The sequence below is a fragment of the Plectropomus leopardus genome, chromosome 1 (assembly GCF_026936395.1).
Source record: "Plectropomus leopardus strain MGB_pleo_1.0 chromosome 1, ASM2693639v1, whole genome shotgun sequence".
Taxonomy (NCBI): domain Eukaryota; kingdom Metazoa; phylum Chordata; class Actinopteri; order Perciformes; family Serranidae; genus Plectropomus; species Plectropomus leopardus.
Genome location: NC_142176.1, coordinates 27,148,784 through 27,166,828, shown reverse-complemented (window position 1 = coordinate 27,166,828; position 18,045 = coordinate 27,148,784). Strand labels below are relative to the sequence as shown.

General features: G+C 39.9%; 1 protein-coding gene across 4 annotated transcripts in view; it reads right to left on the bottom strand.

The window, feature by feature from the left end:
- furina (furin (paired basic amino acid cleaving enzyme) a) overlaps window positions 1-18,045 on the bottom strand; it is a 108,409-nt gene that overhangs the window by 21,683 nt on the left and 68,681 nt on the right. For all 4 annotated transcript variants that reach the window (XM_042506114.2, XM_042506193.2, XM_042506034.2 and 1 more), the window contains exons 5-7: window positions 15,566-15,694; window positions 15,235-15,311; window positions 5,213-5,301 (exon numbers count right to left, since the gene is read on the bottom strand). In XM_042506114.2, the coding sequence (XP_042362048.1) occupies window positions 5,213-5,301; window positions 15,235-15,311; window positions 15,566-15,694 (295 nt within the window). The remainder of the gene's footprint in view (window positions 1-5,212; window positions 5,302-15,234; window positions 15,312-15,565; window positions 15,695-18,045) is intronic.

Here is an 18,045-nt window from a genome sequence, read left to right as displayed (position 1 = left end):
TGTGGGTGATGTAGGCACTACTGTTTTTTTTTGTTTTTTTTTAAGAAAGAACTAAGCCTGTAATTAAAATATATTTCTGAAACTGTTTTGATCCTATTTTGAAAAGCTGCCTTTTATGAGTGCAACATTGTCACAAAAGCGCAGTGGAGTACTCTTTTAACCCTAAAAAAAAGGACTACACTAATACATGCAAAGTACTGCAGGTGATGATAATCTTGCAGGATCCTGTTTCTCTAGTCCACAGCTAGTTCATGGTGTTTGCTCTGTGGTTGTACCTGACAGTGTGCCCGTGTTCAGTAGGGATTGACACGTGTAGGAACAAAACAATGCTGCTGCAGTGTTGTCTGCATATTTACATGCTTGTTTGCAATGCTGCGCATTGTCCTTATGCATTTGTGCAGCTCATGCTGCTGGAGTTCATTATTTGTGCATCCACTGTGACGTTCCTACGGACCCCCCCACACACCTCATGTAAATCAACGCCATCTCTATTGATTTGCTTTGGCTCTCGAGCCAGCGTGAAAAAATAGAAATGGAACGAGATCAATTGCATTGTGGGTGAACTGCCTCCTCAAGTGTGTAGCAGACATTTGAGGCTGAAATTTCAGATAGAAAGATGAAAGACAATATTAGCTGTCCTCCTCTGTGTGTCTGGATGAAATTGGTGTCTCTGACTGAGCGTAGATTGAATCAGACTTTATTTTTAAAAGAAGTGAACAACTCAGCAATGTTCATTGGCAGGCCCTAACCAAGGATTATTTATAAGGTATTTATTGACTAAGTGCTGTACCGGGGATAAAACATAAACAAAAACACACACAACAGTGCAGAAAAGGCACACAGAAAATGGGCCGCATGTCCTAATGTTCCTCCACAGAGAGACTGATGAGAAATCAAAGACACCTAAAAAACAAAATAATTTCCCTCTTTGATGCATTGCAGGTCAGGTTACTCCTTGGTGCTCTATATGGGTTAAAGTAACCAAGCACATACTCTTTGAAGTCTTCCAAAAGCATCAAACAGGCACTGGGCTGCTAGTGTTTCCATGGCAGCCTGCACTTCTCTGAGAGGGCCATGTGATTCACTGAGGAGACTCAAGTATCTCAAGTCCCTGTCCAAAATATCCCATCATCCCAAAAACCAGAGACCAAAGTTGAAAATGCATCAAGGTTATTTTTTGTGTGTATGTGCACAGTACAGTATTATGATTAACTATCAGATCACATTAAGTTCAACCATATTTCTGCATTTGTTAACTTGCAAAAATCTAGTATGCTGTCTGGCACCTTTTGCCTCTGTATAAAAAGTTAGAGGACTTCCTCCCTCAAGAGATATAGTGCATCCTTCAAGAAAAAAAACAAATCAAAATCAAAAAACTTGACTTGGTTTGAAGCTGCAGGCTAAAATGGACAGAGAGGTATTGATTCTCTTGTCTAAATCCTGGCAGGAAAGCCAATAAGCATATTTCCCAAATTGTTGAACTATTTCTTTAAATTTCATCAAATTTCAAGTTGACTGAAACAAAGCAGCCACAGCAAGAGGTGGTACATAAAACAAAGGGAAATGAAAATCTCTGACACGATTCAGATAGTTTGATATGTTGACCCTTGGGGATATCAGCTCTGAATTGACCATAGCAGAAGAACTTAATGTATCTATTTATTTGTGTTGGAACTGATGTTTTTTTTGTTCTGTTGACGTGGGCTGTATTTAGCGCCGACAAAACTAAACAAAAATGGCAGTACGTTGAACTCTCTGTAGTGTCCTTTTAATGCGACACAGTTTAATTCAATTCAGTTCAATTTAAAGGGGCTTTCATTGAGTGGGCAACACAGGTTTACATTGCCAAAGCAGATGTTAAATATAAATAAAAAATGTACGTACAATAAGTGAAATTCTACTGAACATTTACTAATGCATACATTGCTGCTGATTGGGTAACACTTCTGACACACTCAGCAATTAACAGAAAAAGTACCTCAAAGCCCGTTGCACACTTGTTTAACCTGGAAACTGCAAAACGGTGCACAACAATTTGACAATCAACATGCCCCTGAAGGACTACTTTGTAACCGCATATAATCATCATTATTGGAGGACCTAAGCCAGCAAATATGTGTTAGAAATTACTGTGGAGATATTTCACAGGAGTGTCTCCTCACTGAGTAATGAGCTACAGTATAGCAGGTGGCATGGGGTCATGTGGGCAAGTGATCTTGAGCACAGAGGAGCCACAGAAGCTTTTGCACTCTCCCAAATGATTATGCTGGCCTGAATAAGCACTGCTGCTTCAGATTTAACATGACAATGTGGTTTCCTGCCTTTTGATTCAGATGTTCTGGAGAATGCTGTTTGTCTGCCAGGCTTCCAGCTGTTTAGATCTATTGTTGGACTTGCACAATATGGATCTCTGGACCTCTTGTGTATTGCTGTGCTGTGAATGTGTCAGTTCAATGTTGAGTGAATATTTGGCATATCACTGCAAACTTGTGTTATAGGATAATTTCATACTTGAGCCTCATACCTGGCAATCATGAAGTTAGATTACTGTCTCATATTAGGACACAGATTCAAAGGTTGAAAGTAAGTTTTGGAAGTGTAAATGACATGTTCATCTCAATGAAATGACTGCTTCACTTTGACAATGTTTGTGATGTTTTCGAATTACACAACAAATTTGTGTCTTCAAAGCCTTGAAATGTTCTCAAATCTTAGTTTCAATGTTTTGATATCTGACAGTAATCTAACCTCACAGGCAACTAGCATTACCGCCTCGGGGTTGTATGCCTCCGACAACCACTCAAGTTGCTGTTTACATCCATGTTTGACATATTAAGCATATTTATGGGTAAAATGTGGATGCTTCACACACACTCATCTTCCGCACAAACAGCAGTTTCAAGGTGGACATGCAAGAGTAATGTCACCAATTCAGCATCTGACCAAATGTCTCCTCCTCTGTTCCTTCGATTTTACGTTAAATCTTGGCCAGAAAACATTATGTCACAGTGAGGATGACCAAAATTCCATCAGTGAGTCCCAGTGGACGTTTGTGCCAAATTAGAAGAAATTCCCTCTTGGCATTCTTGAGATAATGCATTCAAAAGATGGGACTTAAAGACAGACACCCCAAAAACATAATGCCTCTGGCCATGGAAGCATAATAAAATGTTGGACTCTTACTCAAAAGTTTATCTTGTAACATATTTTGTAGGGCAAGCAATGCCAGGAGCAATTGAAACCCAATTTTCGACCACAAAAAGCCCACTTCATTCTCTCGTCTGCTTTAGCTAAGCTCCACAGCGTTTGAGTGGAGTGAGCAAACGTGCTCAAGGATTTTTGTAGTTTCTGTTCTATTTTCTGAATCTACTGATGGAAAAGAGCCTTGAGTGTGGATAAAAGCACATGTGAAGGTTTTCACAACACTCTGCCGCCTCCTGCTCCACCTACACACACAGCCCACTTGTTATGATAGAGAAGCTGAATGCCATGTGGTATATTCCCACTCGCCATCTGGAATGATCATAAAGAGTTATGGCACTATTCTGACAAGGTTCAAACTTTATGAGAGCTAGAAGTAGGCAGGAAGCTATTGAGATAAGCTGAGAGTAAGGAGTAATGAGAGAGCATGCACTGGGATAAAGGAGCTCCTTCACTTAAAAAGGACTACATATGACTGCTACATCCTGGAGTCAAACATTACAACATCCTCAGACAGGAATAAGATATGAGCAGTCACAGTTATCAAACATATGTACACATGTGCCAGTGATGAGAGTATAGCAACAGCGAACTTTAATCCTGATAGCTCATTTCATGTGGTTCCAATTTTAGAATTGTACTGGGAGAAAAGGCTAAAATAAAACATCATGAAATAATAAAATAAGCTGTTTACAATGAAAACATATACAAATCAACTTTGTTGTCTTTTTAATATCAAAAAGCTCCTTTTGAAGAATGGGAACAGACACTACAAAAAACTGTTCCCTCCCCGTAGGCAGAAGCAAAAAACAACCCATCAGGGTGCAAAATCCTTTTTAGAATAAACAAATTAATATTTCACAATATTTCTCCACTCACATATTTTTTGTCTTCTCATAAATGAGCAGATTCTACTGTGTGTTTGTGTGTCTCTGACAGAGACAAATAATCCTAAACTTTACTGTTAGTTAGATCTTTTAGTTATGACATTTTCCATTGGTAGTGTCAGAGAGTGTGGCGCTGCAGTGAAGGTCTGACCCCTGTAAGCCCAAGTTCCTGCTCTTAGGGCCCTGACAAATCAAGTGGACGGCTGTTGGTCAATATTGGGCCATTGGTGAACATCTGTCACTCTAATTTTTGCGGTGTGTCCCGCAGCATTGGCACTAGTCCACCCTTGTCTGCTGTTTTTCAGCCGATTCAGCATGTTGAATCGGCGTCGGAGCCCGTCAATGAATAAAATCACTCTAATTGGCAGTTCAGCTCAGTGCACAAGAAGAGAAACAGAAGTGAGGAAAGTAAACAAATGACTAAAGTCAAGAGGTAGTGAGATTGAAACAAACTTGTTATATTGAAAAGGATTTTTTTAGCCATTGAGCTGTTTAGCAGATATAGTTCTGATTGTCTGTGTTATTGTTCACAAAAGCACAGTAAATATCACTTGTTCTTTTCCATGTCTTCTAGTGTATGGTAGGCATTAGAGACACATCCAGCTGTCTCGAAAAATACGTTAAGTTGGCAGTTTATCTGGTAAACATCGTAAAGTGAATATATAATGTTTTGTCTGCACCAATTGACAGTTATTCAAGTTATATCAGCTATATAGTTATTCAGGGGATCGCACACTCGGAGGAGAGTTATATTGGCCATTTTTGTTTAACTTGTATACAAACTGAGAGCAGTCAATCTGACATTACTTACTGACAGATTCCCTAAAAGCTACAGCATCCAATCAATCCCTTTGGAAGCTGCATACTACCATGCTTTTTCAATCCTGTCACGCCATGCAAAACCAATACGGTAACAGCAAAATGGCAATCCACATCACAACTGTGGCGATGCACAGAAAGATTCAGTGGCATGCTGCGTCTGGGAAATGAACTGAAAATAACACTGGTGCTGCGGAACAAGTATTTCTACTATTCTGGCAGCCCAAAAAAGAAAACTGAAATGAAACGAAGGTTTGCCCCTGTGAGATCAAATCAATCACCCCTCTGTTTTTATTTGACTGTACCTCCAATCTTTGCATTGTAGGCCACACCGACTCCACAGATCCCATTGTTGGCGACTGCTGCCACTTCTCCTGCACATCGTGTTCCATGCCTGGAGAGGAGGGAGAACAGAGAGTGAGAGGCATGTTTGAAAGAGAAGCACTTATCCTTGTAAGTGTCATTCACCTTATGACACAGCACTTTACTGTATATAGTGTGCACGTCTAACAACAGTGTGTGAGAGAATATGCTCCCTCCTGCACTGAGGTTGATATGTAGACTGAGACATAACAAACTCATGGTTCCTGGCTTCCACTCTTTTAAACAAATCTAAATTCCCGTTTGTCCAAAAGAAAACATTCAGCCAATAAATGGAGAGCTATGAACATTATCTATGGCCTTCTAGCTTTAGTAACCTTGGAGTGCCTGCAGGGTCTGAATCAAGTCAAGGGAACAGAGAAATAAGACGACATGCTACCGTCACACAAGGGAGGAAATTGTGAATTAGATCTGCCGTTTTCACAATGGGTCTTTCATTAAGCCTGAGCCTCTGTAGTAAGATCTAGCTCCAGGCACTGCAGTATAGAGATCCAAGAAGCCAGTGCAGACAGACTGATCATCACATTCCAGTCAGGTGCATTCCCTCGGCCTGCCAGATGGATACGCACTCTTAATGTCTTTCAAACCGTGGCGCAATCCCCACTGGAGTGCAGCCATTCCCAGACAGGAATGCTGGAGCCAGGTCAACACTGTGCCACATCAGGAAACAACAGAAAAGGTGGGCATTCGCTACAGAACATACTATCTACACCAGCAGGCTTTCATTAGGCACTCCGGGTATCCAGCCAAACCTAAATGAGAATCAAAACACCAGATCAGCGGCATCCATCCTTCCCTGACATGATGGGTTACATCTGCTGTCAGGATATCATCATTCAATCTGAGTGATAGCCTGCCAAAATGGTCATTATCGGTTATAAATGAATTTTGAAGAACTCATTAATCAGCTAAATTGAAGAGCAAATGTTAACAATAAAGAGGTCGCAGGTCACAGAAGCCGTAGCCCATGGACAGAGTTCTGCTTTTATTAAAGATGCAGGTATAATGACAGAAGGTCAGAGTATTGTCATTCATATTCTGGCCCCACAATGTCTCTCTGGACGCAGTGATGAGCTGAGAGGGCAGAGGGTCAATGCCACAGTCAACATTGGCACCACATTTTTGACATGTCACGGGATATCAGTTAGATGGAGTCAGAGGCTATTACACACACACACACACACACACACACACACACACACACACACACACACACACACACACACTAATGTCATCTGGACAGTTTTCCGAGAATCTTATCTCGACATTCCTAGAAGAGCTGGCATGTTGACTTTGGGAGTCATATGTCCTCTAGCATCTGTGTTGTGATGCAGCTGATGATAAGGAAACAGTTCAGGTGTTTGAGATGAGATCCTGGGCATGCACAGGCCTATACCTCCTGTTTTCAACTGAGCCTTTCTCCAAAGCTTCTTTTGACACATTCATTACAGTCACTTACATGGCAGACTGATTCTTAGCATACAAATGCTGTTAGAGAGGAAAAGCTCCTGGTTTCTGGATCTGATTGCATCTGATGCAAGAACTGCTTGCATAATCAGGTTTATGGGAGTGATTCTTTCTTGCAGTGATGAAATGGATATAAGAAGATGTCCTTTTCCTGCTCCCACTCATTGACTGGGTCAATGCGAAGAAGAGTGCCTCGGCGGGTCAAACATTTCTGTGAAATTTTCTTGTGAAAACAGCCTACTCCCTACTATTTACCCAGCATCATTTACAGGAGTCACGGACATAAAAGCATACCAAAACGCATTCAACATAAAAAACCCAAAAAAAAGCAGACACACATATTTTCATTTTATAAAAGAAGGCAACACTATTTTTGCTTAAAAATGGACTCAAGCAATTATCGAAATAGTTGCAGATAAATCTTCTGTCTATTGATTTATTGATTAATCTGTTAGTCTTTTAATCTCTGCCTATGATACCCCAGTTTTGTTTTACAAAACCAACATTGGTAGCCAATCAGCACCAGCACAGAATAGTGTAAAATGACAAATACAAAGAACAAATGTACGACAATTACTTTGGGCATCTATACAAAATAAAACCTGTTCTATAATTTATTTATTCATATACCTATCTATCAGGGACACTGTACATTCAGTTTATTTTAATCTGTAGTTGCTGGGCAGGTTTTTATAAAGAAGAGGCTTCATGCTATGTCAGCAGGTACTGCAGTACAACATTATACATTTACAAAAGAAGCAGATATACGTTAAAAAGCTATTTAAAAGTCATGCCATAGAAAAGGTATTGTATTATGATTACTTCTGACTGAAAGTTTGGTATACTTTTAGCCATCTCTCAGTTTATGTATAAAGAATAATTAATTCGTACTCTGTATTAATTCAATAGGAAGACCTTTCCAGTGGTGGGCGGCTTTGACTGGGAAAAATGTTTGTCCAAACTTGCAGTGTTGAAGAAATAATTTACGTCCAGTCATAAGTATGGCTGTGGTGGTGTGAGTTTATTGAAGCATGCCGGCATACTGGTGAGCTTACAGACACAGAGCAGGTCTGAGTCAGTGAGCTGACCCTGAACAAAACAAATGGAATCACCTATATACAGTATAGGCAGTAATGTGGCAGGATGTAAATCAAAAGGTGAAGTAAAGTAGTGATCAGGCATAATGCAATATATAAAAGGGACAAATAGAAACAAAGATAGGGGGGGGTATTTATACATAGACCAGTAAGGATGGTCGGGGCGCACAATGGTCAGGTTATGAAATTGTGAAAGGGGGGCAGGAGACACGTTTTACATACAGCAAGATGATGGGCCAGACCAGTGGGGGCTGCCCCCAGACATGGTTACTAGGCTTGGGTGATATCAACGTTTTTTGATATACCAGGGTATTTAGAAATCCCAATGGTTTTATTTCCGGTACAATAAAAAGAACAGCTTCTCCTTTTTATATTAAACTCATTGTATGTAGTGCACATCATGTGCCACCAGAGGTCAGTGTCCTGTCTTTACTGGCAGAACAGGCAGCTGTTGTGGGGGTATTGTTACTGGACGGTAAAAAGCTGGCCAACTGCAGCAGAGAGAGACCACGGTTAAAAAAAAAGAAGAAGAAGCATATTTTTAAATCTTGGTGAATTAAGAGTTCATCTTGACCAAACCAGAGTTGGTGATTGCTGGAATGTTGGACTAACTAACAACACACTAACAAGACAAACCAAGATGGTTTTGGTGAGTTTTATTTTGTTTCTGTGTAGTCTGAATGAAGTGTGTTTTATTAAAAGGTAAAATAAAGAAATTGCATTGGGGTTGTATTTCTGTCTTTAATAACGAATATATGTGTAAGAATACCATCTTTCTTGTCATGTTGCGAGTTTATATTGTTAATTTTTTGACTGAAAGAGCTGAGAGAGATTGCAGGATGTAGCAAACTCACTGGTCAAGGATGGGAGCTTGCAATGCAATTAAAAAAAAAAAAAGATAGATAAAAATAGATAAAAAATAGATAATGCCCAAACCAAATGGCAATAGTGATAGGTACTGGGCTTTCGATCAAGTGTTTTTAATGTCTGTAAAAAATATAGAGGACATTGTTCATCACAGTAACATTGCATGCATTCCTACACACAGCCACAACCCATTATAGTGCTTTACTAAAATAGTTAGTTAATTTAGAATATCACAAACGCCACCCAAGGTAACGATGTTAATAGTTTACGGCCCAAATTCCCAATTGCTGAATTTCACCAAAGCTAATTAGAAACCTTGACTCTCTGAGTTCATCTGTCAACAGGATGATCAGTCATGATGAGATGCCTGAGGGAGCTACCGTTCCTCTGACAATGAGGGCAAGGCACAACTGACTGTCCTCATTTTGTCTGTATGCACACATTTTTACTGATCCGCTGTCCTGCAAAGACTGACATCACACGAAACCAAAACCCGGGTTTAGCCATCAGGCCCAGGGGTTTAGAGAGGAGGCTAAAGAAGTGACAGCGCAGTAGAGGAGCTCATCACGTGAAGTGCTCCACTCGCAGACAGAGTCTGCAGGAACAAAGAGCCGTCTGTCACTTACACGCACAGCATTGTTAACAAGTCACAGAGATTAATGATCACTGCTGTAATATCAACCTGATAGACTCCCTGACACACTGAAGGGCTCTCAACCTTCAGTCACAAGATGACAGAGAAGTCTTAACTCTCAACCCCACTCAACTCCATTAATTGCAAAGATGCTTACTGTCCCAGCTAATATGCGACATCATTCAACAGCGATGCGAACCAACTCAAGCATGCTGTTTTGATTAAGTCAAGAGGTCAGATAACACTCCAAGCTCTACAACAAGAGATGTAAAGGACTCTCTGAAAGGAATTGTTTTACCTTTATCTTAATGTATTATTGTCCTTCCTGTTGTTCTGATTATGGACTGATTTGACATTGATAAATAGATCCCTGTGTGTAATTATTTAAACTACTCATTCATGAAGTCTTTGGGGTGTGGAAGGGGTTAGGCCATCAACATTTACCAGAATCGGATTGTATAACACTGTATTGATAAATAGTCTGTCCTTTGTTTCCTGAGTCCTATTCACTCTTGTTGCCACTCACAACTCTTGATTAGCTCTGCCCGCAACCTATTGTTCAAACTTAGCCTTTAATGTTATAGAATAAAAACCTTGTTCTAAGTGTCGATCTTCATATAGAATTCTACATCCTCGCAGTAAACTTCTTTCTCAACTGCAAAGCAGATCAAACTCATGTGAATCAGCCACAGAATTAGACCAATATTTTTCTTCAGCAATTCATAAGATGAATTTCTGTACAGGGCTTTACTTTTACGTTTTGATCCATGCTATGGTCATGTCATCAATCTAAAACAAAACAAAAAAATCTTTTTGGACATTTACATTTTTCCCCCACACCCCACACATTTTGTCTTGGTTAGATTTAAATTGACTAGTATTTTTTAAAAACCCGTTAAGATTAGGTAAAGTTATCAAGTACACATAAATGGAATTATTTGCAAATCTGGGCTGTTCAAAATACCATTTTTGGGGCTTTGAAGCTTTAGTTATAATTATTCACAAGCAATCAAAGGCCCGATGGGAGCTTGGGGGTGAGGGGTGCAGCGTTACTAATCAATCATATTCATATAAGCTAATCAACCACCCAAACCCAAACTGACTTTGGTAGGACTTAGCGTGCTGCATGTATGTGACGGAGAGAGACAGAGAGAGGGCAGAGAATGTGGAGGGTGGACTACTGTGCTCAATGTTTCTGCAAGTTAGTAATAACTCTGAACGCCACGGTCGGACTGCACCGCCAGATGCAAAGCAAGCACTTCACTAGAGTTGCCAACTATGTTAACAGTCTGCTATTTATCTAATTTTTCCTCATCAGACAGCCAATTTAATTGTTTGAAGTGGAGATCAAAAAGGACATCTCCCTCATCTCTGTCTGACACTGGCCAACTCCTTTCAGTTTCTTTCACCCGTTTACTGGTAAACAAACAAAACAAAAAACAAAGCTTTCTAGTACTGATTTGGACATGGATTACCATGGCAATGATTGAAGCTTCAAAGCATTCAAGTCAGCACAATTGTAATTTTGTCTATACACAAGTACATCACTAAGAAAAAAAGTTTTCAATTTGTCACAAGCACCATTTCTCTCTGATTATTAAAACTTTACACAGTCATGTCCTGACACAACACACAGGCAGAGATTCTAGCTGACCACAACAAAACTCAGTGAAGTTAAAGTCAATCAGTGTGGGAGCCTGTCACATTCCCAACCAAATAAAAACTATCCATTCAAAGACTATGCTGTGCATACCTCACAGCATCAGTTTTAATCTCAACGACAGCAGTTACACTGTGAACAAAATACTCTTTTTATTAAAAAGACTTTGATGCCTTCACTTATTCTTCGCAACAAAACCTTGATGTAAAAAATCACTCAATTTCTGGAAAAGGAAACAAGAGAGTCATGACTAAACTTCAAAACACCTTTTGCATCTGATACTCTGCCGTCATATGTAATGGTGATAATAGGAGATTAAGGTGAACAAAGGGCAATTTCAGTAAAGTCTTGTTCCGCTTACAGTGAGAACAAGCCCCGTGGCAGATTCTAGGCACAAAGACTAACTCAGGTTACAGCAACTACAGTCTGCTGTGGGCTTGAGGCCAACAACACGATCAGTATTCACACCCACAGCTGGCAGAACCATTATCACTGTGCAAAACCTAAAGCGCCTCTCTCTGGAGGCTTGCTAAAGAGACATGCTATTGTCATACAGATGTATCCAATTTGTGTGTGTGGACGTAGTGTTACGATGGGTGAAGTATTCATCCAAAGTGGCACAGGGTCAATTGTGCATTACGAAAAAGAAAAATGCACAAAAGCAGCTTTTGGGCTGCAGGTTTTCTTGTGCAGCGTAAAAAGCAATCCTCTGAGGTGTGAAGAGTGATGGGTGTACTTGACAAGTTCTAAATTTGGATCCAGCAGTTTGTGATACATACAGATTAGTGACTTTACAACAAGATGGTAAAAAGAACTGGGAACCAAAAGGAAAAACAAAAACATTGCACAATTATTATGGCTTTTGGCATCAACATTTTAAACCCACTTAAACATTTCATTAAGATTTATACGAAAAGGATTTCAGTGAGACATCCAAGTTGTGCATAAACTCCTTTTACAGCTAAATCAAAAAGTACTCATTTAAGGCTTCAAACTGCAAAGACATATGGTGACATACTGCTTGTACTTGTCCAACATTGCATTGATCTTTTATCTTCCAAGTCCCACTTCTCGCCGAGAGTCTAGCTCACAACATCTCTCATCCACTTGGTCTTTCTCTCTCGCATTAGCTTAATTACTTTAAAAAAATCATTGAGGCTCTCGAGGCCATGGATAGTGGCGTTTGCTGTTCATTAGTCTCTGGGCTGCACTGAACCTCAAAGGTAAATCTGAACAACTGTTTTGCTCTGCTCATTCTTAAGTCTGTTAATGGTTCTGCCAGGTTACTAATGAGCGGGCCTTCAGGACAAAAGGTCTACTGATGTTTATAGAACACGGTAAAGAGAGGAAGATGAAGAAACTGTCTAGAGAGAGATTAATGCAGGGTCTGGTAAAAATTAATCAGCATGCTGTTTGCAGTACCGTTAAATAGGTCTCTCCATCCATCGCTGTGCATTAAATATTTCTGAATTTACATGCATAGTCAGTCTGCACTGCCCCACTGTTTTGTACAGAGCTGCATTGATTAATGAAAGATTAATTGATTAGTTGTCAACGATTAAAAGTCTTGTGTGTAGGATTTAGGGGGATATTGGCAGAAATTGAATACCATATAATATGTATGTTTTATTTAGTTTACAATCACCTACATATAAAAATAGCTGTGTTTTCGTTACCTTGAAATGAGTCGTTTATATCTATATAAGGAGCAGCTCCTTGACCATGGAGATGGCCATGTTGCACTGCCCTGTTTCTACAGTAGCCCAGAGTGGACAAACCAAACACTGGCTCTGGATAGGACCATTTGTGTTTTCGCCTTGGCCTCTGTGGTTGGCAGCCCCTCTGCGATGAACCATGCTAGAAAAACAGATTTTTAACTTTAAACTGATTTCATCATTGTTTTTACCCTTTTAAATCATGGGGTCCGTTTGTTTTGGAGAGGAAGAGATCTCCGTGGATAATTTGGATCCTGGTAAAAAAAAAAAAAACCCTGAACAATGAACACTGAAGGAATTCTTAACAGGAGAAGTTTCATCAGGTTACAATCTGCATCCTCACTGCCAGATGCCACTAAATCCCCCTATATCTTACAAAGTGCTCCTTTAATGGTCAACTAATTTGGTCAACTAATTTGATAATGGATTGGCTGATTTGAATAATTTTTTTAAATAATAAAAAGTCAAAATTCTTTTGACTCCAGCTTCTTAAATTCTGGTTTCTTTACTCCTATATGACAGTAAACCTAATATCTTTGGGTTGTGGTCAAAACGAGATATCATCTCAAACTTTGGGAAATCTTCAGACATTTTTATAGACCAAATGACTTATTAATAATCAAGAAAATAATTGACAATCATTAATTGCAGCATTAGTTTTGTAAAGTAAAATGTATCCTTGTTATTTCCCTGTGCATCAGCATCTTAAAAAAGAAACTTGCATGTTGATTACACATGTTGAATGGTGTGATTCCGACAGCCATAATTTATGTTAAGCTTTTGCACTGATCTAAATTGGGAGGCAATAAATTGAGGCTTTCTAAAAAAAAGACTTCATGCCAGTTTAGCCAGGTTTAATCCAGAAAATGCACATTTGGAAACCATCCTGATAGGAGTCGAAGGAAACCCTGGAAAGAGCAACATTTACATCACATGCCGGCTAAGATAAACATGAGGGTGAATGGTCACATTGCTGCTGAGCCATCCTCACTGCTTCCCGTATGCTGGGAAAGAAAGACGGCCTTATGGAGCTGAACAGAGTTGGGCTTTCTGCAGGGGAACAGACACTCACAGTCTTACACAACCTTACGCATTTTCATGCCCGCCCACAGGTTGTTTACACATGCATCTGCACCGAGCCACTGTAAAGTAAGACACACACAAATATGCTCCCTCTCAACTGGTCCCGCCACAAGGAAGACACTGAGAGCTGGGTGGCAAGAGATAAGGGCCGAGGTGAGCGCGGGTTGGAAAGAGGTGCAGCCAAAAAGAAGGAAACATCAATAGTAAGTGTCTTAGCTGGGCTCTGGGCCACTATGAGCCACCAGAAGAGCTTAAGCGTGCCTTGGCATAGATTGTGGATCTGCGGAGCTGGAGGGATGTTCTCCCACATTCTTCCACAAGAAATTCCACCATATAAGGTTTTGATGATGGTAATGTTAAAAACAGTTTGAGGCACTGGCACAGAATATAAAAAACATTGGGCTGAATTAAAGGAACAGCATATTGTTTATGCTGTTTCCACAATTATCAAAACTTTTACTGACAATTCTGTGTGTGTGTGTGTGTGTGTGTGTGTGTGTGTGTGTGTGTGTATGTGTCTCTGCCACAAAGGAGTATTCTCTATTTTTAGTATGAAAACAATTACACACCTTCTACAATCAGTTGCTTCTGAGAAGTTCATCCAGCACTGGCATAGTTACAGTATATTTCCCTCTGGCCTCCATATTCATGGTGCCCGCTCCTGGCCCCAGTCTCAGTCAGGGACGTTTGATTCCCATCCCTGGCTAACTATAATCTTCCCTGCCTATCACCAGTAATCATGGTGAGCCTGTGGATAAAAAAGCCTCTCAGGCCAGTGGCCCACAAACAGCAGATTACAGCGAATCAGAAATTAAAGTCAGACGTGAGGCCAGCGGTGGGAATGAAGGAAGATGAGCAAGGGCCCTCCGGAGTCAGGAGATTTGCTGTTTCATTAATGCTGATGAACTTAATTCAATCAATTCTCTGCAAGACATCACTGTGGTGGTAAACAACTCCTAATGCCGTCTGCAGAGGCCACTGCAATATAGCCGTTTTCTTCACACACTACCTTAATCCTAGCGTAGATTTACTCCACTTACCCAGGCCATAGAAACGCCCTGGTGGCACCTGTGTGATTTAAGAGGCCAGAGCAAATCCATACTCCGAGTTCGGGGCAACATTCATATTAGTAATTGCCCTTTTTTGGAAAGTAAAACCTGTTAAATGGCAGAAAGTCAAAAAAAACCACAGGCTATGGCCTTTTAGTTAGTTTTGTTCCCATAAATGCTGCCCCAGCCACAGGGCTATTTACATGTCAGCTGTCAGCTATCAGACAGCGAGGGGGACAAATTAATGAAGTGCAATTTCATCCTGACATGTCCCCCTCACAGCCGGCATGTAGAAAAACACAGGCAGGTGGTTGCATGGCAGGCCAACAGACAGAGAGAAGAGTGGAAATTAAATGATCTGTGTAGATTTCTACCTGTTGTCATTAAGCTGCGTGTATCGAGGCTGAGGATCGGGGTCGCCATCATTCACATCATAGCTGGCATCCTTGTCCTAAATAAAGAGACAGCCACACTGTTAGAGTCAGTTTGCCACATTCAAATATTCAAAAACCTGCACATTTTTTAACCCGAAATCTGCATAGAAAGGGTTCTTAAAATCCATCAGTCGCTAAGTTTTAGCACAAAGACGATACTATCTTTAATTTAAAATCGACTCTATTTATTCTTATCTTCATTCTGTTTGCTGCTGCAGTAACAGCCTCTCCATGGAAAACACCTTTCAGCTCATTTAAGAGTTTTACTCACGTAGTTCTGCATCAAGTCAGGATGGTTCCTCTCTATTCCATCATCCAGGATGGACACCACCACTCCTTTACCTGTGTAGCCCAACTGCCACGCAGATTTGGCATTCAAGTCACGGTGGTTGCTGTTGTACTGAGGATGGAGAAAGCAAATAACTTAGATGGAATCTAATTATCTGAGAGACACCTGAGTGCTGACAAGAATGTGCTTTTAACTTAATCTGGAGAGCTTACTTTAAAAAAAAAAAAAGAAAGAAAGAAAAAAGGCAATCATTTAAGACATTTTGATGAAGACTGAGCCTTTGACTGAAGCATCTGGGGAAAAGGTGAGACTTATTGAATTTCAGTCATTCTTGCTTAGAAAAAAGATAAAAGTTTCTCAGTAAGAGAGAAGTGGCATTGCAAGGTTACAAAGATATCTCTAGTCCAAAAGCATCAATGCCATGCATGCATTTATTGCATTTAATGTCAATATCAAACAAAGCACCTGTGAACACGGCACACGGTAATCATTCGGTATGCTTTTTGCTGTGCTTTTGCCATTCAACTTGACCTTTGGTCAAAGGCCATGTCTGTCTTTGATCAAGTTCAAAGCTCTTCTTTTTAAAGTGTACCGTCGGTTAAATATAACGCTTGTGATGTGCCTGCCGCCACATTTCCTGTCAGATATCAGACCCTTGTAAGTGCAGTCGATCTAGAGGATGAGGTTTGTTCTTCAGCCTTGTAACGTCATTGACATTTAAACCATCAAGGAGAAAATCAATTAAAGCTGAAAGTTCTGATCTGCAATGCTAATTCAAACTGAAAAAGCCCTTTTGTGGCTGACACACTGGATGCATAATGGAACTGAGAAAAGCATGTGCAAGGTTTTATTTTCAATTTTGCTCATCAAATTAATCTTCCTTGATCTCAGCATTTCTTCTGTACACTGACATCTTTGAGCCTGTGAGCATACAGTATGTGCAGCTTGAGATCTCTGCTTAGAGGCTCAAACATGATTTATCACATCTTGTCATTTAGATAAATATCAAAAAAATATTAAATATTCATTCTAACAGCTGATGCTGACCATTAGCATCTGTCCACCAAGGACATCCTGCCAACAAACCCACACACACTGTCCTCTGGCCAGCCAGGTTCAGTTTTAATGAGGCACAGAATTATTTCCTGCCGTGTGAGAGTGACAGCACATTCCTGCAACCTGAAAACCTTTACTACATCTTTGCTCTTCTAAAGCATTTCCTATTATTTTAAATACACAGAGAGTATTTCGATAATGAGAGGAAAATATATTTTTTCTGTAACTTAGAAAATTTAGATATTCATACAGTGTATGACCTGTCCACGCAGTCAACGGCTTCCTCCTGATTAATGCTAACCTAACATGCTACATTGAGGTTCTGCGGTTTGTTGACTAATATATTAAACGCTCTTTTTGACATGGTTACAATTATAATGTGCCTCAAACCCAAGCTGTTCCCAATAAAGGAACAGAACTGAGAAGAGCAAAGGTTTTGCCCCAGTTTTCATGTCTTTTGGTGTTTTAATGAGCTTTACATCCACATGGGGCGCCCCTGGACCTATAAATAGAAATAAGTCTTTAGTTGTATGCCTTCCACTCACACAAGATCAGCACCTCTCTAAAAGAGCGCATGGTATAAGTATCCACACAGCAGGTTTAGCAACGATAATAACAGCTTTCTATCATAAACATCCTCTTCAGTTCAGTTCAGTTGAGTTTAATTTATTCACCAAAAAAGGTTAAAAAATACAAGCACAATTCATGAGACACACTGAAGATGTTAAAAGGGACATCTTGACAAGCTATCTAAAGCCTGGGAATAGGGGCCCAGACATAAAGCAAATAATATTTAAAATGTGATTTCTAAAATACTGTCTAGATTTAAGAAAATGAGAGTGGATGTATCATAAAGTAACATTTAAACCTACAAAAACATTACAAAGAACCTAAAAACATAACTGCCCTAGTGCTACCCTGAATGTTCACAAGACAACCTTCACGCAATCTAAACATTGGTTCTATGGGTGAGATGCCATAAAAAGAGATATATGGCAAGTGGAAAACAATAGTAGTACAATAAATGGATTTTGAGAGTAACTAGTTCAGAAGTCCCCAGCCATTTAGGGTGTTCAAGCTTTGACATAGTTTTGTAGTAACTGCTGCCTAAGGCTCTTGTTGAAATAGCCTTAGGCATTCCTTATGTGTGCAACCAAGCTGATAGAGCTGCAACTTTTTGTCGATTAATAAATTAATCAATTGGTTGATCGAAAGAAAAATGAATCAGCAACTATTTTTCCTTATAATAATTTAAGTAATTTTTCAATCAACGAATTTAAAAGATCTGCTGCTTACAGCTTCTCTGTAAATGTGAGGACTTTCTCTTTGGTCACATCATGTGACAGTCATTAAAGTATCTTGTGTGGCTGGAGAAACTAATTTAATAACAATAGTTTGGGCTCTGG